Source organism: Hippoglossus stenolepis, chromosome 17 (assembly GCF_022539355.2).
Source record: "Hippoglossus stenolepis isolate QCI-W04-F060 chromosome 17, HSTE1.2, whole genome shotgun sequence".
NCBI lineage: Eukaryota > Metazoa > Chordata > Actinopteri > Pleuronectiformes > Pleuronectidae > Hippoglossus > Hippoglossus stenolepis.
The window spans coordinates 18,690,262-18,713,577 of record NC_061499.1 but is presented as its reverse complement, the minus strand read 5'-3'; the positions used below and the strand labels follow the sequence as shown (position 1 = coordinate 18,713,577).

General features: G+C 41.6%; 1 protein-coding gene across 1 annotated transcript; it reads right to left on the bottom strand.

Moving 5' to 3' along the window:
* Positions 1-499: 499 nt before the first annotated feature.
* Positions 500-3,186, bottom strand: tbxta (T-box transcription factor Ta). Its single transcript, XM_035183277.2, has 8 exons — positions 3,002-3,186; positions 2,356-2,620; positions 1,869-2,003; positions 1,714-1,775; positions 1,550-1,611; positions 1,227-1,400; positions 1,006-1,129; positions 500-758 (listed from the first exon to the last, which is right to left on the bottom strand). Exons 1-8 carry the CDS (start codon positions 3,184-3,186, stop codon positions 500-502), a joined length of 1,266 nt encoding a protein of 421 aa, XP_035039168.1.
* Between the last annotated feature and the right edge of the window lie 20,130 nt (positions 3,187-23,316).

Below are 23,316 nucleotides of genomic sequence, written 5' to 3'. Positions count from 1 at the left end.
ACACACATATACACATTTATGTTAGCGGAACAATTTTATATGTTTAACATTTATAATCACAGAAATAGTGTCAGTGATATTTTTGATATTGGGGAGGTTGTGTGAAGGCGCAAGAGTAAAAAAAAGTGTAATGAACATGTTATAAATGTGGAATAAGCATGTTGGGAATTACTAAGCGCAAAGAAAGGGTTCTGACCATGCAGCTATTGTTGGGCTTATTATTTTACTTGAATATTGTCCCACGTGGAAGTAGATGATTGTCAAGTTCTGTCTTTGCACATCAACATAGACTCCAGCTTAACTTTGTATATATTTTAAATAGAGGCTCTGGAATGAATAATCTATGCTTTTCCACAAACAGGAGCCAAACATGTCCTTGTAGGTCTTATAACGTTTCCACGTCTTCTCCAGGACCCGGATTTATGTCTTTAGTCCTGCCCCTCAAGCCTCAGGCCTTCAGAGATGAGTGCCACGCCTTCAGAGTTGAATTCTGCGCAGCTCAGTAGCTCTGAGCTACTGGCGCCCAAGACGCGGTCAGCCTGGCAATGGAGCTCTCGAACTGGGCCTCCCCGACGCCGCCGTCACTCAGGCTGGGATCGTACATGGAAGAAGGCGAGGCGACGGGCAGCGCGGAGGTCAGGCCCGTGTAGGATGAGCCCCTCAGGAACTGGGAGGTCAGACCACCGGGTATGGAGCCTGAGGCCGAGCCTGAAGGGGTGAGGGTGGAGCCAGCCACCGACCATAAACTGGGGTACTGACTGTGGAGGAGAAGAAAGAGGGTTGGTGAAATAGAACATTTTGGTGGCATCACTACGTAATCACAACATGAACCAAGTAATGTTCTAAATATAACATCTGGATTGTAGTGGCCCATGAGGACTGACATCAAACCAGGTTGCAACCATCAATAATGCAGAAATAAAGCTATGAAATTTGATTTAAAGTTGAAGAGATTCCAGCTTAAAATCAAAAGTGTGCCCCTGTTTATAAAGTTGAGAGACTGACCTGGAATTGGATGTGGAGTTAGTGGTGTGGGACAGAGTTCCCATGCCTGTGGAGTTGGGGATCTGAAGAGCAGACCAGCTGTCGTGAGTCGGCAGAGAACCGGAGGTGTTGTCCATATAGTTGTCTGAAAAATAAAAAGAAGCACGAACCATATTACTCAAAACCCCTCCATTTTAACATTAAATATTTAATTTAGTGTTCACAAAATGAGCAGGTCTTACTTGTGCTGGAGGTGCGGTGGGGGTAGTGGCTGGGGTACGGGGCAGACCTGTGGCTCCTCAGGCTGGAGTAGCGCTCGCAGTACGAGCCGGAGGAGTGGGCTGCTGGGCTGCTGAACTGAGGGGGGCTGCTGCTGGGGCAGATGGGACTCTGGCCTGGGAGGAACCAACCTCCAACTGTGGAAAACAGACACAGCAAAGTCAGACAGTGCACTAACCCAATCCTCTAGAGCTCCAGCTGCCCTTCAGCAGCAGATACAGTGTTTAGATTTTCTGAATATTGTCCCTACTTTGGAACTAGATATGGAGAAATAAATGAAACTCACGCTGAGAATATCCAGACTGTTGACTGTCTGCGCTGTGATCGGGGATGTCTTTGTGGTCGCTCCTGCAAACAAACACATAAACATTAGATGCTGTAAACTTAGCCCTGACCAACTTGATAATAAACCTCATATTAAGGTTTTAAATTGATGTTTTAAGGCCGTACCTTTCTTTGGCGTCCAGGAAGGCCTTCGCAAATGGATTGTGCTTTATCTTCAGAGCAGTGATCTGTGGGCAGAATGGGACACCTTGTTAGCCTCTCAGTTCATATCTAAAACAAATCAGCACCAATTAGGTTTAAAGTGCGAGGAGGTGACCGACCTCTTCGTTCTGGTAAGCGGTGACGGCGATGAACTGCGTTTCGGGGAAAGACTGGCTGCTGATCATCTTCTGGACCCCGCCAACCTTCACAATGTGTATCCTTGGCTCATACTTGTGCAGAGAATTCAGCATGATCTATATGGAAACAGGAAATACCATTGAATATTAATATGTGTCACCAAACTTTTTATAATAAGTGAATTAGGTCAAGACATAAGTCCAGGGGTGTCAGATAAAAAAATAAATAATTCTCTTGTTAACCATCTTTCAAACCACTGAATGAATCTACAAATTCTAGAATAAAAGTGAAGGAATTTTAGAAACCTTTGTAAAATGTTTATCTCTCAGATTCATTCATTAAACTGGATAATAACTGATTTTCTTCTCAGCCAGCTTTTAAAGCTTATTTAGGCTGAAAGTGGCCCAACAGAAATAGATGTCATAAAAGCTTTTCACACGACCATGAATAATTCATGCATTTCCTCACCTGTCCGCCTCCATTGAGTTTGTTGGAGAGTTTGACTTTGCTGAAGGAGACTGGCGCTTTCATCCAGTGGGCGCCGAAGTTGGGGGAGTCCGGGTGGATGTAGACGCAGCTGGGGCTCTGGGGCTCGGGTTTACCACCGGGGACCCACTCCCCGTTCACGTACTTCCACCGGTTGTTGTCCGCGGCCACGAAATCCAGCAGCACCGAGTACATGGCGTTTGGGTCCAGGCCGCTGACGCTGGCCCTGAGCACCGGGAACATTCTCCTGGAAAATAAAATAAACGTACCATTTGAGTGGATTTACATTTGAGACCAAGATCATTTTTAATTATAGAATCCATTAGTTTAAAATTAGGAGTTTAGAAGCTTCAGTAAAAAGTCCAGTTACTATTTTCTAAATCCTCCCGAGGCCTCCCAGGCTTCAGGAGCAGCACTTTGACAGCGCATTTACGCGCGTGTGAGTGACTGTTTAATATAAAATTTAATTAATTCTTTATACAACTGAAAATCAGTCATATTTTACAGACTAACTGTTACAACTCATTATATTTCAGTTTTTTTTTTTTTAAACGTGCGTAAAATGCGCCCGTCCTGTGCGTATGGCACAGCAGCGGGGCCTCCTCACAAGGCGCATTGCTGAACGTACCTTCCAGTCTTGGTGACAATCATCTCGTTGGTCAACTCTTTGAACTTGGTCCACAGGTCTGCGTCGTCCAGCGTCAGTTTAATATCCCGCTCGGATGCGTCGCCCTTCTCGCTGCCCTTCTGGAACTCGTTCTCCACGGCGCTGAGGAGATGCTCCAGGCGCTGGTCGGGGTTGGAAGAAGTCATATTTCCAAGAAGAAGAGTTGAGACTAAGATCCAGGACGTTGAGTGCTCAGATACGCTGACTGACTCAGATAACGGCCGGTGACAGAGATGTGCAGGCCCGAGCGAATCACTGCTTCCTAATATCCGAGGCCTCATCCTTTAAGGGCCCCCAGGGACCTCATGGGGATGCGGGGCGTGGTTTGTGCGCGCAGGCACGCACCTCGCCTCTCTGACCGGGTTCAACGTCTCCAAACACCGCCCACACACACAGGCTGAACCTCTCTTTACAATGTCACATTTTTCATTTAAAAGCAACCTTTACCCTTTAAATTGAAATTAATTTCCCTCAATCCAGCACTGCTCGAACCATCTACTTTTTAAACACCTGTTAGAGATGATCTAAGAAATAAATAGTAAGTATAACAGTAAATTCTGCTCCTGTGAAGTTTGGGCATTTATGGTTTAATACCTAAAATGTGTTTGCAGTGTGTTGCATGTGATGGGCCCACACATTCAAAGCTGTGCGCTGAGACAAAAGAAGGGAAGCGAGGGAAGAGATCTGCGGCCTTTGAACTCAGCTGTATATTTGCAAATAGTGCTAATCTTTTGTTGTCTCTAATCCACATGGGAGAGGGCCTGTGTTTACCGAGTATGGGCCATTAGGGCAGACTCTGTGTTCCTGTTGTGCCAGAGTGTGGACAGCCCACAAGTGATGCCCACATTTGCATAATGGGCCTGCATGTCTCACTCCGAGGCTCTAATATTAAGTATTTCATGCTGCCGGAGGCCGAGTGCTCGGCACCGGAGGATTCTGCTGTTCAAATAAAACAATTTGCTAAACTCAGAGTCGCTGCTGAAGAAGAAAATCCACTCGTTGTAATATACTACATGTAGATTAGGATTTTATCAACAAAACACATGATTATTGTAGATGATATGATGCATGGTTGCAGATTAAAGTGGCTGAAAGTATAAAAAAAAAAGGGAAACAACCTGACCAAGACAGACCTAAATAATTAACATTCCTAATACTGATCCATGCATGTAGTTATATAACGTACAATAACGTGTGGCTTGTACTGCACTTTGTACTGTCCTGTGAGAACCAAGCATCATCAAAGTGTCAGCAGAGAAAACACAGCCATTTTATTTTCTCTGACCATAAATAAACATTTCACGTGTGAGGGTATTGAAAAGAAAATCAATATCACAACACTTTGAGATAAATACTTTCATTTCTTTGTTACCATAATTAACATTTTACATTTAGTTAGTGGTCGAGGTATAAGATCTGACACTTCTTTCACCTCTGCCATCTGTGGTTTCATATTTACTCTCTGAAACTTAGACCTAGAAGATTACACACACACTATAATGACATACTTGTGAACAGATTAACTTCTGCTCATTCATCTCCAGCCACCAGCCCCCAAGCCGTCACCTCGCTGCACTTGGGGTTTTATTTATTCAAGCGGCCTCCACTGATCCTGCCACAGGTTTTCGTGTTTTCAGATCCGAGGCCCCGTGTGTGTGTCTGTTTCCCGTCGCCTCTGATTCCACTGTCTGTGATGTACTTGGAATTGAGTGAGGGCTTTGGAGCGCGACTCCACTTTACTACACCACTTCCTCCAGTTCTACAGAGGCCATAAATGTAAAGGGGCTCTCTCACACCTTTCCATCCCGTGTCCATTCAGCACCCTCTTCCTTTTCCCCTGTGGTTTTGTGTGTGTGTGTGTGTATTCTTTTTTTTATTTTGGAGACGGAGAAAAGGAGACAGAGAGTGTTAAAAAAGAAAAATAAAGGTGACTGCATACTGGACATAACCCCCACAGACTTGGCCTGTATGCTCTGATTGCCACTGACACACTCACAGGAAGTTGTGTCATAACTCCAAATTAAGTTGCAGGTCTGTGATCGTGCCTGTTTGGGAAGTCAGGGGTGAGACGTCTGTAGCTGCAGCAACAAAACACTGTCAGGTGTTGCCACGGCGATGCGTATTAAAGCACAGAGCATGCCATCTTCATAGTTTGACTGACGGGCGAAGTCCAAGCCGAGGTAAAGGAGGAGCCTCTTCATCCCACACGGTGAGCGAACGTCTGCTCTGAAATATGAAGTTTGCTTGAAAAGCCACCAAAGGTTTCCCAAAGCTTTTCTCTTCATATACACGCACACACACGCTGCTGCTGCTGCTGCCTGGTGAGCTGAGGGTTAACTGATGCAGGCCTCGTCTCTGGCATCGGCACACACACACCTAGGTGAGAAATATTGCAGAGGTCTGGTGCTTCACAAAGGGACAGTTATAACGATGCATATTTTCCAGAGGACTTCGTGGGACTAAATGAGTAAACACAGGGGGCGGATGAGTCAGGCCCTGGGAAGAACAAAACAGACACACACGCACACACACGCACACTCACAAAGTGATTTTTACATGGTTTATGACATAAGTTGGTAAACGGACAAAACAGCACAGCGGGTCAAGCTCCAAGATTATTGATGTGGACGAAAATAAATGGGAAAGAAGCCTTGGAGGTGAAGTAAAGATTGATTCATGCGTCAGATATTCAAGGTGATGCTGCTCAGCGATGAATCACACGAACACAATGTCAAACATGGAACAGATGAAGGACATTGAAGTGGGCCCTCTGGGAAACTGTCTTGCTTATGATGTTTTCTGATATTTTTATTTATGATCTGGTTCCAATTCACTTTTTAGTTTAATTCTGATATTCAGACGTGTGTGTGTGTGTGTGTGTGTGTGTGTTTCATGTTATGTGAATCTTTAGCTCTTTAACGTGCAGCAGAACACAGCGAGGCTCACTCTTTACTAGATATTCTTCTTAATTTCTAATATTTAAAGTCTTTTAATTGCTCGTGTTATTGTTATATTATGTTTTGTGTAAAATCCTCTTTGATATCGAAAAGGGAAAATACATTTTGTTTTCTTTTCACGACTTGCCTAAAATGGTTAATTCTCCGATTGTTTACTTCAAGTGAGACGATGTTTGCTGAAAAGCTGATCCTGTGGCCACAAGTGGCAGCTGCAGAATTTCTCCTCCTTCCAACATTTTCGAGCTCGTCACTTTTAGAAGGCCTCGTCATCAGGCCACCTGACCGAGCACAAACAGAGCAGCTCCGATGCAGAAATAACAGTCACACAGCAGCAGCCACAGTCTCTGTACTTGGTGTTTTTACAGTCTGTGAATTCAGATCTTTATTGTGAGCAGAAGATTCTGTAAAAGCAGGACCCTGTCTGCTCTTCCTCCTCATCAACAGCTTGCTTTGATGAAGATTCCAAAAGTCCTCCGCTCAAAATGTTATTCAGGTACAATAAGAAATAAGATCAAACCTTATTGATCCCAGCACATGGAAGTTCACTTGTTACAGCAGCAGAGAGTCTGACTGGGGTAGACAAGAAACTAAAAAGCCAAGAGAATAAAATGAAATGATAAAGAAATACAAAATGCATAATATACACATGTCACTACAGATGAAAATATTGTTTGCTGAGAGACGTACTTCAGTAAAGTGCAGTGGCACAGGATGATGGCAAGAGGACGTATACTGTATTTGTGCTTTAGTTCAAATATATGTTATATGTTATGTGATGTATATTACTTATCTGTTATAGGTATTTAGGCAGGTATGGTATTCAATATGAATATTAGTATATGTGCTATGAGCTGTTTACATATGTGTGTGTGTGTTTGTGTGCATAGATAAATGGGTATAAATTCACAATATGATATGAATATACAATTGTATGTTTACAGTACAGTACATATATAGAGTGAATTTCACAATAAATCTGAAATAATATAATATAATGTAATATAATTGGTATTTTTTATACAGTTAATGTTTAAGAGGATACTAATGTGAACAGATTAACTTCTGACTATTTCATAAAAAATAGTGCATACCGGTGAATACATAAATACATTATACTACAGTACAGCACATCAATAAAAGTAGTCATGGTCAATGCTATTTATCTGTTATTATATGTAAAGCTCTGTTTTTTTTATTATGGTTACATTTCATCTTATATTTTGTTATAATTGATGCAATTATTTCATTATATTTTATATAATTATTATATATTGGCCACATTTTTATTAATAAATATCTGGGCTGTCAGATAAAACAATATCTAATATGTACCAAAGCACAAAGTAACATGGACTGGAAATACTACGACTGTGTGTATGTGATCACAGTGGTGTCATGTTGTGCCTTCGACCTTTGCCCAACACATTTGTCATAAAGAGAAATTTACCTTCACTTGTCACATTGTGTTTTAATGTCACTCTGGTACTTTTGAAACGTTGCATTGTGAGCATGTGAAGGCAGAAAGTAGAAGCAGCAAAGTGAAACAACCACTAGCCACCACTTCCTCTTCCATCCCGAAGAAGGCAGACCTGTAAAGACTGGAGAGACTCCCCCCTACAACACACACACACACACATGGCCCTTCCCTGATGTGGATTGAGCCCTGGGCTTCGTCTGTCACTTTTGCGTTTCCACTTCAAGTTCAGGAAATCCAAACTTTCCTCTTCTAATCACCCGTCCCTTTGAAAGGGATAAAAAGAATTAGTGGGGACAGTAATTGCCCCCCTCCTCGGCCCCCTCCTCGGCCCCCTCCTCGGCCCCCGCCGGGCCTCATCTAGGTGCCCTACAGTAGACCTTGGGACCTTTGGCATGCTAATGACAGGAGGCTCAGCTTTGACACCACAGAGACCCAGCCAGGTCTGGCAAAGAAATGCTGCTGAGAGACTTCATAAGGAGAAGAGTTTGATACGTCGGCATCAAGAGTTTATTAAAAAACCATCTGCAAACATAAGCAAACGGCTCAGACCGTGTAACTGTAAATCTGAAGCAAGGTGTCACGTTAATAAAGGAAACACGTTGAGGGTTGTTGTACCAACTTTCAAACATGTAGTTATAATTAAATTAAATTAAAACCACTTTCACTGGCCATTACTGTCACACGATTGCATTTCATGCTCATCACAACACCAGTCTCCTGTATGTCTATAACCTCTTTATGTCTTTATTTCCAAGAAATTAAAAGACATCTAGACATGATTTGAATTTATTTATTAAGTTTTAAGTTTCATCTCAGTACAAGTTGAACATTTTGCTCAAAGAATCTACAGTAAAGGCCCATTTTATACATATTGATAATTGTTAATACTGGGTCTAATGTTGGACAGTTCAGATACAGTTTAAGAGCCCAAATCTAATCCAATAAAGACAATCCAAGCTGTCACTGGGTTCTTATCACCCTTTTCCTCTTAAACAAGCAAAACAGATGCACTGAAAATATTTCAACCTGTTGTTTATCCACATGGGCCGATCTGAAAATTAACTTTTTCCTGAAAAATTTAAGTTTGAGACATTTGAGAAACTACTTAAAATAAATAGCTAATATTGTCGTTACACGGATGAAGTTTCTATTTACTTATTTTCAAAAAGAGGATTTGGAATTTAAGGCAAAAATACATGATCACTGAAAAGGTGATTACAGGTATTTTAACTAAAGTTGTCATAAATATAAAAGTAAAAAGGGAAATGCTCAAGTTCTGCTAAGTTTAATTGTGTTTCATGTTTTATTTTAATGTGTTACGTTCCTTTTGTGTCACATGCTGTATATTTGATTATTATTACATTATTATATGTACTTGCTTCGTCAGGATTTCATTGAGATTTATATAAAGCCGTTGACTGCAGTTCTTAGTGTCTTTCAACGGAAATAAACTCTGATCCTAAATTCACAGGACTTAAAAAGTTCAACAAATGTAGGAAAAGTTGAACATGAGAGGTCTGAGCTGCAGCAATGCTGTTGCAATTGTGCACAAATTACTTGTGTGTGTATGGGATAAATATCATGCCATATTCCAAAACAAACAAAAAGCCTGTGAAAGCTTTTGCATGATTGGAACTAAGTTTTGAAACCGTGCACATTGTTTTGATGGGGTGAAAAAAAAAAAAATTCTGCAAACATTATTTTGCATTTGAGTTTTCCTTCTTCAAAACGACAGCACTCCCTTTGCTGTCAGTTTGTTTTTCAGGGTTGAAGCCTTGTTAGTGGTGATCTGAAAACTGGAGCTAGTACGTTAGAAGAAAAGCATTGAAACTTGCGTTCTTAAAGGGCAAATCTTTATTTTGACACTTTTGCGGACGTACACCTGCAGCTCTGTTGCAGTCTGTTATTTCAGACCCTTTTTTTGGCAGTGTTGCAAAGAACAGTGTATTGCTGTATGCACAATATGATACTGTATTTTCATATTATTATTATTGTTATTATTTATCTTCATATATTTAAATCTGTGTCACCTAACAACTTGAGATTTGAACATACATGCTTTATTTCAGTCCGCTTACAGAATATATTTATGGGCATATATTGGGCCGAACAACTTAGCATATACATTTTTATTTATATAATAATACTGTATATAATATAATAACAATACTGTATTATCTACAGTAGAAAAACATTCTTATTGATGAATAGTTTTCCACACTTTCTTCTCTGCAGGTTGTTTTTGCCTGTTTCCTTGTTGTTTTTGCTTTTTATTTTCCACTGCGTTCGGTGTTGCCTGATGTAAATATGAGCAGCTGAGGTCAGCAGACACCAGTGTGTGAGAAAACACTGTTAAATCTCCTTCGCTGCAGCCTCCAGCTGTGTGCACATGCACCCACCCACCTACCCACACACACACACACACACATATTGACAGTAGACCCTGTGGAGTGAGATCACACTTGGGCCAATCTCCTTCTGACGTGGACAGGGATCGACTCTGGCTGTGCTGGGAAGCCGTGAAAGGCATTAGCAAATATTAGCAGATATTAATCACAGCTTTGGGTTGGATCCCCATGATCACTGGGCCCCGCTGTCTGCTCAGGAAGATTTTTTATAACCTCAGGACTGTCTCCCTCTCTCTCTCTAACCTTGGTCCTGGGTGAGTGAGGTTTTTCTTTTTCAGTGGGAGGCCTGAATGGGCAGGGGGGGGTGGGGGGTGGGGGTTAGGAGGTGGCTGGAGGGGGCAGATCAAAAGGAGTGAGCCCAGTTTCCACTGACAAACACCAAGTGTTAAAGACAGAGGATTAATGATAGGTGCAGCCAGCGACATTATTTACCCAGAGTCAGAGGACGTGTGACTTCAGAGCTCATCACCCTCTTCCTCTGCTGCCACTTCCTCTCTCTATAAATGCACAATTAAAATGAGATGTTCACACAACACGGTGTCGCCCTCTGATGCATGACCAATGAGCCGGCAGCATCTTACATGCTTATCACCTGATGCAGGACTAATAATAGCATCTTGAATACAGTAGCTGGGCCAAAGCATCCTGTATGTACCATGTGTTTTACATAGTAGGAAAGATTTAAAGAAGAAATGAGAGAGAATTAAGGGAGAGTATTAAAGAATTAAATTACAGTTTATGAGCCAACCTCATTTAGATGCTACTGTGAAAACCCCTGCTGAGGCTGAAGTTGGCAACGTTTCTGTCTTAAGCTGTGGTTAAGGCCCCTACAAGTGTCACAGGATAGATCTGTTGGATCACAAGAAGAATCAGGGACAGGAGAGAAGAAAAAAACTAATGTATACTTCACATCTTTAAAAGCAGCGGCCAAACACCGGCTAATGGGAGCTTTATTCCCTAGGGTCCTGTTAAATTCGACCTGTTTGACCCCATTATCACTGTTGCTTATTTACCAGTACAAAAACAAATTAAAAATATTTTTGTCTATTTTAAATAAAGAGAAAAAACATTATATTTGTACTTTTTATTTTATTGTGTGTGTTCTAAACCATCACAGATATTACTTGGTACGAGGTCATTACTGTTACTCCTCTTCATATCAATTCTAGAATGTTTTAAATCATTTACAGTTGTAGTTATGAAATAAAACATTTCATGTTGTGAGTGAGGGTATGTGCCTGCTTGGCACCATCAGAGTTATATGTTATTCATGGTAATAGTGAGTCCGATTTATCACAACATTATGAGACAATCTCATATCTCATATCATCTATATATATGTATTTCCACTTTGTTTTGAACTGTATATAATAAATTCATGCAAATCATCTATATGGAGCTCAATTTTATTGTTAAGGTTGTTAAGACATCTACAATAATTCAGTTAATTTCACTCACCATCTTTTTTCAGAGGCAGTGAATTAATATATTTTAAGGTTACTTAAAGTTTGCCAACTTAATATATGTTTAACTGTTTATGGTTAAGTTTGAAGAATGTCTATAATTAAACAGTTTGTTTTACAGGGGAGATGTTGCTGGTGATTTTTTTTATATTATCTAAATATAATCTTTCTGTTCTGTGAGCACCACATATGAAACTCCATTACCTGTTGTTGCATTTTTCAATCAATTTTCCTTGACAAGCTATTTTGGCTCCCTTTCAGAAATAATCTTCAAGCATACTAACACATATGAGAAAGCATAGCACATGACCATTCACCTGTGTAAACAGGAAGCTGATGGTCTATTTTCATTTGGTTGCTTAGTTGCAGAAAATACTTTGTACGAGGAGCCGCAAAGGTGAAACGTAAGAGCAGGGATTCGTTTCTTAGATTGAAAACAAGGTGGAACTGTTACCGACATTGGAAATGCTTGAGATTATTGCGATTATCCATGTTCATTAGAGCATGACGAATCGAGAAAAGATTTGTTCAGACTTAAGTGAATGTTGGTTTCTTCTTCGTCATCGTTTCCAAAAGTGTCTGTTTTGGCATGTCCACACTAAAAAGCAGCTGCAGCGTTTTAAAGTACAACAGTTTCCAAAAGTCTCATTTCAGGGGCTGAAAAACTCCAGAGATGTGAGGACATCAGGTATGACCGCAGCAGAAGGGATGAGTTTTAAAAGTACAACACATCAGTGTGGAGCAGATGAAACTAAAACTACCTGCACTGTGAGATACCACTAAATGGATTTATATACTGTATCTGTAGTTTGGTGATGTGACCGTTAGACCTGGGAGACCTGTCCACGTCCCACATGTACGATGCTGCTGTTATCAGCTGTTTCTGTATCAGTGGCATCGCTGCCCTGCTGCTTCCTTTCCTACGCGTCAGCCCTGGTTACCAGCAGTTGTACGGCATCACTCATTTCCTGCTCTCTACTGATAGTGTATGAGAGCCCTGGCAGGCAGCTTTACTTCCATGGGTGTGCAGGGGCCCCACAGTGGCAGCCAGCGTCTGCCTGCAGAGACTGGGGTGGGGGGGGGGCCCTGCTGCACCGTAAACTGGAGTTGGGGTGGGGGTTAAACAAAGGGGGCCGGGCTGCTTTTACTGTCTTCCCACGCCAGGCAGCAGCAGCAGCTGACTGGAAAGTGTTACCTGGAATATGGCGAGTGGCCCCTCCACCAGCAGACAGCCAATGTGAATGCAGGCGCAGTGAGCCAGGTGTACAATCAGCAAACAGAGGGGCCACATCAAAGACTCTCATTAAAAGACAATAGCTCCCCTCCTCCTCCTCCTCCTCCTCTCCTCCTCCTCCCTGGTCCCTGCCACCACAACACACAGCTCCTCTGCATCCCCCCTGAGACAAGTACACTGCCCCCTTGTGTCCACTCTAGCACTGAGAGGCTTTGGAGACACTACTCCCCTTTAGCCTGTGGATACAAATGTGAGGCCTGCACCTGCTCAGGTGTAAATGTGTGAAAGACCCTGAGTCAAGACTATCATGGGACCAGGTGATAGTCAGTCTTAACAGTTTAGGTTAAAAACAATCATATTCTATACTTTTTGACAAGAAGACTAATAACTGAACAACACAAAACTATTAAAAACAGGCCTATAATACAGCTGCACTTGGTTGGCACCCTTCATTTTTGTAGTCTATCTGATATAAACCAAGCTTGTGTCAGAAACTTCTCCCTAGAGCATCAAATCTGTATCAATCCACTGCTGAAAATAGTCCCCAATAAAAGTGCTTTTTCCCCTGTTTGAACATTTGTTAACTAGCGTGACACTCAGAAGAACCCATACCTCTGCCAAGTACCCTTACATTCAACCAGGCACCAAATTGCAAACAGTCATGAACAGTTCGAAACAAACAGACGGGTCAAAACATAACCTTCTTGGCAGAGGTCAAATTTACAGTGCCCCACTGCCTTAATTAATTTCTTCCAGACTTATCTTTTATAAAGCTGTACCAGTGATGAAGGTAATGGGTTTCAACCAATTTTCTAAAAACTTGAAATCGTCATCATTTTGCAACCAATGCTACTATTCATCAGGACTTTGATATCCCTCTGCCATTCAAGGCATTCATAATTTTCTGATCATCTTCACACATATCTGGAAATATCTTAGAGGGGATCAATATTGAGCCTGCATCAGTGATTATCAAAGTTGTGACTTTATAATTCAGTGCAGGATTGGAAAAGCAAATTAAACTGTAAAGTATATAGACTGTACAGTACAGTGACTGCAGATACCTCACATAAAAAAAAGTTGATGGGGATAATGCATGAACTTTACTGTACTCACTGAAAACACCACAACTGAACAATATAATGTTAATATCTACTTTATTGTTTTTTCCCTTCCTCATATCACATCACCGGGTGGCATCATATCTATCATAAACTTTTAACTGGCACATTTGAGTCATCAGTGAAACTTGCACAAACATCTCTGTGTCACTCTGAGGATGTGATCAGAACACGTCATCACTTTTCCGTGCAAACATTAGAAAACACACGCACATTTAAAGGTGCCCCCTACAGGCCTGCACTGTGCCATGAGATGTGAGCTGGCCTGGGAAAAGCCTATCTGGACTCCACAGACAGCAGCAGCCTCCAGCTTTGATGGGGAGGCCCCTTTGTAGTTTGCGTGGAGATGGCTTGTTAGTCAGTAAAAGTGAGGGCTAAATGGCTCCCTAACAGGAAGCAGTTTACACGGTGACGCTCAACCTGCCTGTGGCCCTCCATTGTCCCAGGCCCCATGTCCCACTTCATTACCATTTCCATAAGAAAGGAACAGTAATTGCCCCTTTTCTTCTGCTGCCCCTTCATCTTGGAGTGCCTCTTCATTCTTCACCCCCTTTCCCTCTCCATCTATCTGCCCTCTTTATCTGAGACATCCATGCAAACTGGCTGCTCTTGAATATTCCTTTACATTTCATATCATTTCTTAAGTATGACAGAAAGTAGAGTTTTTACGCAGATTATATCAGGGAGTAGAAACCAACAAACTGTTTTCTATTCTCGCTCTTGATCTTTAAAATGAAGCCCATTGGGGTATGAAACAATCAAAAGAAAATGTGGTAAATTAATAATTCTGTGTGTATAAGAAAAACGTACAGCATATAAAAATGTTAAAGTGTCACTCACAGTATCCAAGACGTACAAACCAAGAATCTGAGCAGTCTCTGTATCAGAGGTCCTGAGACTCCCCTGACCTTTGACCCGACCTCAGGGGGACGATATGTGTGCTAAGGTCATTGACTGATCAATACAGAGAAGAAGCTGCCTCACTGAAAAGTAACAACAAAAGGAAACATTGAGACTTTGAAATGCCCATGATGCCCCGGGAGCACAGTTTTCACAATAATGCATTGGATATAGCAAACATATTGATATTTGTTGTATATAATGATATCTTCTATTATATGCTGGCTATATTCAGGGTTAGGTCAGATAATTTTGAAATGTGGTCCGTTACATAGAATTATGTTCAAAGATTCAAAGATCTTTATTGTCATTGTACTCAAGTATCATACTTGTAGGACGCTTCTCTCTTAAGGCAAGATATATATATATATATATATATAGTAAGCCATTTTGCTATGCCTTACTCTGGGATACTTTTCTATATATATATATATATATATAGAAAAGTATCCCAGAGTAAGGCATAGCAAAATGGTGCAAGAATGTTTTTCTCTCAGTAACACTTCCTGAGGGTTGAGTGTTGTGGGTTGTGCGTGCATGTAGCCAGTCCTTGATGTGTGTTTGTCATGTGAACTCCACAGTCAGTCATTAGCTGTACACAGCTAAGTGTAGCTATGGCTAGAAATGCTAGTGCCGCTAATGTTGGTGTAAACTATCTGTATTTGTTCCCATCATAAAAAAAGATGCATTCAGATTATACCAGGATTATATTTGTTATAAACTGCATCAAATAATTTTCAACGGTTATTTATCTTCATAAATATCTGTATATCATGAGCTGCCAACAGAATACTATAATTCATCATGTACCCAAACAAACCAAAGACCTTAAACAAAATTTGTATCATATTGAATTTGAATTAATCTCTATTGAAAATATGAATTAGATTATAAAATCTCATGATTTTGGCCCATGTGTTTTCTCTTTTGAGACGGCCCCTAACTTCAGCTCCTCAGTAAAGCTTCAATATCTGAAAAGGAGGCAGAGATAACACCAGTGGAACATCAGTCAAACGTTGTTCCATACTGCACAGCTAATGTGGTGAAAAGTAATGAAAAGTTATTGAGGATGAGTGTCCCTGAATATGTGAAAATTTAACACCTACAGATTTACATCTGCAGCCTGCATCATGAAGGTGCTGCCTTGGTTACTGGCAGCTCCTTATTTTCATACAGACAAATCATCACCTGGATTCATCTGGTTCTGATGAAAAAATCCAGAATATGATGATTATGAGAAAATATTTATTTAATTTGAGTTCTAAACAGATATATGGATGTCTATTCTTAACCAGTTGGTGGTGAGCGGCGAATATCACTGCATAAATCACAACTTGTGCAAATCCAAGGTATTTATTCATACTCAGAAACACCATTATTCACTCCTAGAGAAGTAGAGTGTTCAACACGTCAGTAACAACTTCCAGTTTTACACACTACATGCTGGCAGCAACATACTGTACCCTAATCAGCAGTGGCATATACAACTACAGAACTGTCCTACGCTGCCAGGAGTGTGTCAGTCTCAAATAGTGACATATCCGGTTTTATTTGTCATGTGCAAGTCGAACAGCAACAACATACAGCTTGTGAAAAAGAGTCTACAAAAAACAAAACCTGTGGACTCTTTGAGCGACCACCTGAACCTCCAGTCACTGCTGAGGAGCCCGGCAGAGAAGCAGTGTTTCCTCCAGCACCTCCCGTGACCCCTTCTGCTCAACCTGCTTCAGGACTCAGTCCTGGATGGTGAGGATCCTTCGTGGGGTACCCAGCAGACACGTAACTCAACCCTACCTGCAGAGCTGGCTGACATGACCCTCAGCCAGGAGGACAACTGAGACTGAGGCTACGTCCATACTGCTGTTTGAAAACGCATCAACTCTGCTACAGACACGTCTTGCGTCCACACAACTTTAAAGTGTAAGAGCCACTGGAACTGAGAAGTTTTGAAACACTGTTGGCCCTGTTTTATTTTTTAAACTCTACAGCACCACTTTAGTCAATGTTTGAGATGTTTGGAAAAGATGACGTAGAACAGAACAGGACAGAATGGATCTCTTAGGACGCAGCCTTCGCTGATTTGCCGGGCTCCATCACACCATCCCCTTCCGGAAGAAAACAACCGGAACTTGCCTCGGCTTCCAGAACCCAACATGGATAATCACCTCCAAATCTTGCTGACCCTATGAATCAGAATCAGAATCAGAATCAGAATTCTTTTTATTGCCAAGTATATTTACATATACAGGAAATTGCCTTGGTGTGGTTGGTGCCTTTGGACATAACAACAAATCGGACATAAAACAACAATATATACAGAAAAAACAATAGGCACGTGCGGTGCTAAGGTGCAGTGATTGGTTCCGGATAGTGCCAACAATATATAAGTTATAAGTTATGTGCGGGGGGGGGCAGAGTCAGTGTGATGCAGGGGGCTTGTTTGTGAGCCCCACTGCCATGGGGAAAAAACTGTTCAGGTGGCGCGAGGTTTTGGTCTTGATGGCCCGGAACCTTTTTCCAGATGGGAGTCTCTGGAATAGGTGGTGGCCGGGATGGGAAGGATCAGCAATGATCTTGCCTGCTCTCTTCCTGGTCCTGGAGTGGAACAGGTGTAGGAGAGCCGGCAGGTCACAGCCGATGACCTTCTCAGCTGACCGAATGATCCGCTGCAGTCTGCCCTTGTCCTTGGCAGTGGAGGCAGCCAACAGCTGGTGTTTGCTAACAGCTGTTGTACTGTTAAATTCTGTATTTTGCAATAATACAACTGTTTACTTGAATTTTTCAGCACGCACATGCCCATTGGACGTGAGCGGCCTTGTGATATGCATTTTCAGGGTTAGTGGAGGAGCATTCAAACTGATTCCGAGCCAAAATTTTCATTTGTTGCATTGGTTTTCAACTTAGTGAGAATACCTTTCAAGTTCTCCCCTTTGGGTTTTTACATTTTTGATTTAACATTAGTAGGGATAAATAAGTAATTCAACAAGAACTCTCACACTGATGTTTTTTTTTTATTCACCCAAATGACTGTGATTCTTTATCAGTTTTATGCGAAGTGTCCAGTAAAACATGAAGAAATATACATTTTATTTGTGAAAACTGGATCATCGCAACTGGTTCAGCAAAGAAAAACAGAATGAAAATCAACAACAGACCTTTTAAGCATTTGTTAGGTGAATTGGTGGACAACATATTTTAAAAGTAATGATGAGAGTCAGGCCTTTTAAAACACATTCACATGGATGCGGAAGCGAATACACACACCTCCCAGGGAAATCAGAAACATATCAAAAGAGTCTGGAATCAACACTCGAGAAACAGCACCAGAGAGGATACACACGCTCTCACCTCTTCACACGCTGCCTGGCCTCTGCCTCACTTTGAACTTCCCAAGGTGACAAGAGCTAAATGCAGCCACAACAGAAGAAATCTATGCGGAGCGAACGATCAGCCGCCCCCGTGTGTCACTAATCCTATCAGGAGCAGCGTGGATACATGCAAACACCCAAAGTCAAACATGTTATTTCACGCGCACGCATGGTGGGACACCTGGTTCCCACTGACACCAACACAGCAGCAGGGATCATCTCTGAAAAGCTACTTTGTTGTAAAAAACTGGAGATGATACACTGGTTCCATTGAATTTGAACACTGTGTGTCATGTGTGGGTGCCGGTGGTTTTTAAAAGAACATAACTCCAGGCCGGAAGCATCTCTTCTGCATGGCTCCTCATGTTCCCATGGAGGGAGTGCAGGTAGTGCTGCTGTCAAGGGAAGGGGAGGGCTGCCAGGACCCCCTCTGTGATTTGAACTGTTTTAATCATGGCCCCCATGTGGACCTCGACAAAAGAGCCAGGTCGGAATCACCGTCTGCTCTTTTGTTGGAGGGGGAGCCATGGAGGCTGGGAGTGGGCTGCGGGCCCAGCCGCTGCTCCCATCACCACAGCAGGCCTCCTCTTTATTTGCTTTGGAGATTGTTGTATTCCAGGTGACAGTAAAGGTGGTGGATTCCCGGCATGATATATTGCACCGTAATCGTTCTTACCAGTCAGCCACCAATGACGGTCAGCAGGGCTGCCAATGGAGAAACACACACCTCACACACTCTACACCCTGTTTTCACCTATTTTTTGTTTTTATTATTGTATTGTCATGTACATTATTCAATTTCTGTCACAGGTTTTAGTATTTTCATTCTTCTATTTATTCTTTTATAACTGTTTTTATTCGTGTTTATGTAATTTCGATGTATTTTTACTTGTGTTTTTTTTTTTTGCAAAGCACTTTGTAACTGTGTTCTATTCAAATAAAGATATTATTATTAATAATATTACTATTGTCATTATTATTATTATTATTATTACTATTACTGTTTATATTATTATTATCATACCTGGTAAAGATTGTAATGGAGTTTACTGGAAGCTGGTGAAAGGAGAACTCAGGCAGCAGCTGATGTCTTATGCAGAAGATTTCAATGTAGTCTTGATGCATCAAGGAGACCAGAAGGTGCAACAATATACAAACGTCAACAGAGTAACATGAGAAATATTCACCCCGGACTCTGAAGATGTCTCCCACAGCATCCACATATATCTCCCTCTACCTGCATCCCCCATTCTAACAGCACATCCATGAAAGGCTGGAATTGCTGTCACTCTCTATGTTACATGTAGGTGTTCGCATCCTATTGGATAGTTAAGCATAAAGTGTTTATTCCTAAATCACATTGTGTCCTTACGTCTTGTCACTGGTGAAATACGCAAAAGAGTTAAAGTTGGTGAGAGTTGAAGTTGGTGCCTCTTTGTCTGGAGCATCCGAGTTAGATATGAAAGTCCCTCAACGTAGACACTACAATGAACTGTTGGTTGGCTCCTTTATCTATAACCTGACCTTGTGCTGCTTGGAGAGACAAGGGAGTATGTGTGGAACTAAACAGGCCCCACTCTCTTAATGGTGTACAGCAGTTATATACGCTATATACATAATATATAGTGGCATATACAGTAACGTGTGAGGAACATTCCTCAACAAAGACCGTTGTTCTATAACATAAAGACATGTTAATAAGAGATAAAATACAGCTATAACTTACAGTATAAAATATATTTACGTTGTTGCTTATTGGTTTGACCTGATATTAAGTTCAACATCACTGAACACGAAGTAATTGTATCAATTTATTGTAAATACGGTATACTTCAAATATCAATCAATCAATCAATCGTGTGTGTGTGTGTGTGTGTGTGTGTGTGTGTGTGTTGTGTGTGTGTGTGTGTGTGTGTGTTGTGATTTTCTTTGATAGTCTGAAACCATTAACTGTCACTGATTTCAGTCATTGATCAATGCAAAATATTTTATTTTCGGCCGATCAAGAGTGACAATTTGATATTTGCGATGTCCCGACTGGTAAACAAAAACAGCTATGAAGATTTTCCACTCTAAATATTATAATCTGACTGTTGAAAATGTAGTTTTGGATTTAGTATTTTATTTCCCACAACATAATTACAAAATCCATAAATGAAATATTACACATACATATGGCAGAAACCAATGATGGCTTGTATAAAACCACACCCAATTACAAAAGAATACAATACAAAACACCCCAAAACATTCAGGGAGAAAAGGCAGTTCCACAGAAGAATGAGTTGTTAACGTCTCTGTAAAACAGAAATTGTGGCCCATAAGAGGTTTTTTTCATCCTTAAGTAACTTCTGTGTCTTTGTCATACTTGTGTTGGTTTCTCACAGCATTTCACTGAAGATTTAAAGGAAGGACTGGAAGAAACAATGAAATGAATCTCATGCTTTCTGTATGATTGCAGCATTACATCAGTGGAAATATGTTTGATGTCATTTTGTGACGTCAAAGCACCCACACACACACACACATACACACGCACACTACACAAAGCCACAGAGGTGACGACTACTTTCAGCAGCCCAGGACAAATGATGCCATTCAGATGTAGAGGCAGATTCATATTGATCACCAGGCCTTTACAAATGTGAGCATGATAGCGTCCAAACTCTCTCTGTCACTGCTCTGCTGCTTTTAAGAGACACAGCTGCCGACACTCTTTCGAGGTTTGGTGACAATTTCATTGATCCTTGCAGTGATCGCTGGCTAAATGGCCCCCTGGTGTTTATTGCAGAGGAGGATGGAGAGGAGAGCATCTGTACAAATGAAGGGCTCGGAGAGAAAGAGGTTCTGCTCAGACACAGGCGTGTGCACAAAGACGGGGAAAATTTGTCAAAATCTAAAGGGAGTTTTGAGTAAGATGACGGCTTGTATGATGTTTTGGGGATTGCTGTTGGCTGTGGTCTGTAAATTGAACTTTTTGCTTTCCTTTGCAAAGTAGGCAACCCTTAAATAATGCATGGTCACCCTCTGGTGGCCACTGTAGATACCACTATGCCCAGTGTAATAGCAGCCAAGGTTTTGTCCATGAATCAGCCCTCCATATCACTGTGCATTATTTTGGAATCAATAATTTAATCTGCACTGAATATGAACCCCAAACAATGTACAATGTGTTTTTTTTTCTCTCTCTCCAACAGCGCGCACAAGATTGATGATGAATAAGCCGCAAATCATATAGAGAGGCGACAAAATGCACAGTTTCACTTTTCTGGGTCTGCTTTTGTTGCCATGAATATTACACCGGGAATCAAATTACACAGGCACAGGCTTTGTGAATGATTGATATAATGCAACAGCATGCAGTAAAAAATGACTACACAATGTTTTATTCATGAGGGGTTAGATAAACAATAAAATCTCAGCTGAAACGTGAACACCCACAGAACAATAGATTCACGAGAACAGCAAACGCATTAGATTGTTGTATAATCATACTTTCTTGGTGTTACCGCTGGAAAATGTATACGTTTTCCCAGAGTCTGGATATAATCTGCATTCAGATGTCAGCGGCGGCGGCGGCGGCCACAGGCCCAGCCTCCCCTCTCTGCTGTGAAGATTTTTGACTTCAGAAGGGAAACATTTCTTGAACACATCTCATCAGGCTTTATGGAATTTAGATAAGTGAGTTTGCATTCATGTTGGGCCTCGCTCCCTCTCCCCCTGCTCCCTTGAATTGGACGCTTTCATTTGCCCCAGTGTCTCTCACTCTCCCCCAAACCATGACAAACAGATGCATTAGCTCCCTAATTGCTGAGATTACCAATGAGATGCCTTATGAGTTACCAGGGCTGCCTCCTAGAAATGAGAGCCGTGGCCAATTTGCATGGGAGGTAATTGAATCGCCTGCAGTGAGGGAGAGAGGGGACGTGCCACGCATTACAGTCCAATTGGCTTCTCCGCGAGTGTGGCATGAAAAGCTATTTTTCAGCCACTGAATGCCAAGGGTTTTCGCTCTCATTCATGTAGAGTCCACTTCTCGCAGCCTTTCCCATCCACTCCAGCGTTTCTCCAGGCCCACTGATGGCTGCTGAATGGGGAAGGGGGGGGGTTGCACGTTCAGGGGCCCCCGTACTTATGGGGAAATGACCAATCACTGCTTCATCTGGAATCCTGAGAACCGACATGCAAGCGGAGGGAGGGTGAGGGTGAGGGAGGGTGAGGCGGTCTGTGGGAAATGTGGAATAGGATTAACTGTTGCTGTACAATTCTCTCAGGCCAGCTTGAGAAATGCATTGGGACAGTGGTGAGATGTGCATGTCCCATGTTATCTACATGTGCAAATTGAATGCACTGATGAGGTGAATAGACCCTACAGCAGAGACACACGCACACACGCACACACACACACACACACACACACACACACACACACACACACACACACACACACACACACACACACACACACACACACACACACACACGTATGCCCTTTTAATGTGAATATGATTCACTTTTCTAACAGAAATCCCCACATGCTGCCAGTATTGTGTGTTCTCAAGGTTATTTGTTGATATTTTTGATGCATTCAAATCATATTTTCACGTATTTGTTACTGCAGGAATTAATTTTTCTACTTATTTGCATATTGAGTATATTTTCTAGCCTTTTGTCTCCTTTAATCCACACATCATAATTCTGTTATGGATGCTTGTGTCATACTTTTCATTCACAGCACCCAATGGCCAAAACTATAACTGGACTGTGCTGGGGTTGTTTCAATTTTCTTCATTGAGATAAATCTACCAAGGCTTTAGATTACAGACTGCAAATATCATAACCACCTGTATATCAGGACATATATTTATAAACAAGAGGTTAGGTTGCTGAATGATAATTATTCAATCGTTTCTTTCGGATAAAATCACTTCAGGTCCCTCAATCTACAACAATATCCCATAATTAATTACAAAACAAGTTCTTGACAAAAAAATCAAAAACTTAAATCTCTCATTTACAAAGGTACTCAGACCCTTTAGCGGTCATCAGCTTTTATTTGAATGTATAGAACTTGATTAGAGTCCACCAGTGGTGAATGGATTTGATGGGTTTAGAAAAGGCACATGCACACCTGTGTAAATAAGGTCCCACAGTTCACCCTGCATATCAGGATAGAGACCAGCACGTGATGCCAAAAGAACTCTGTGTTGACCTCTGTGATAAAAATGGTGGCGATGTATCAAGGGCATAGAACCATTTCTAAAGCTTTGAGTGTCCCAAGGAGCACAGTGGCCTCAACATGAGACTGAAGAAGGTTGGAACCACCAGGACTCTTCCTCTCGCTGGCC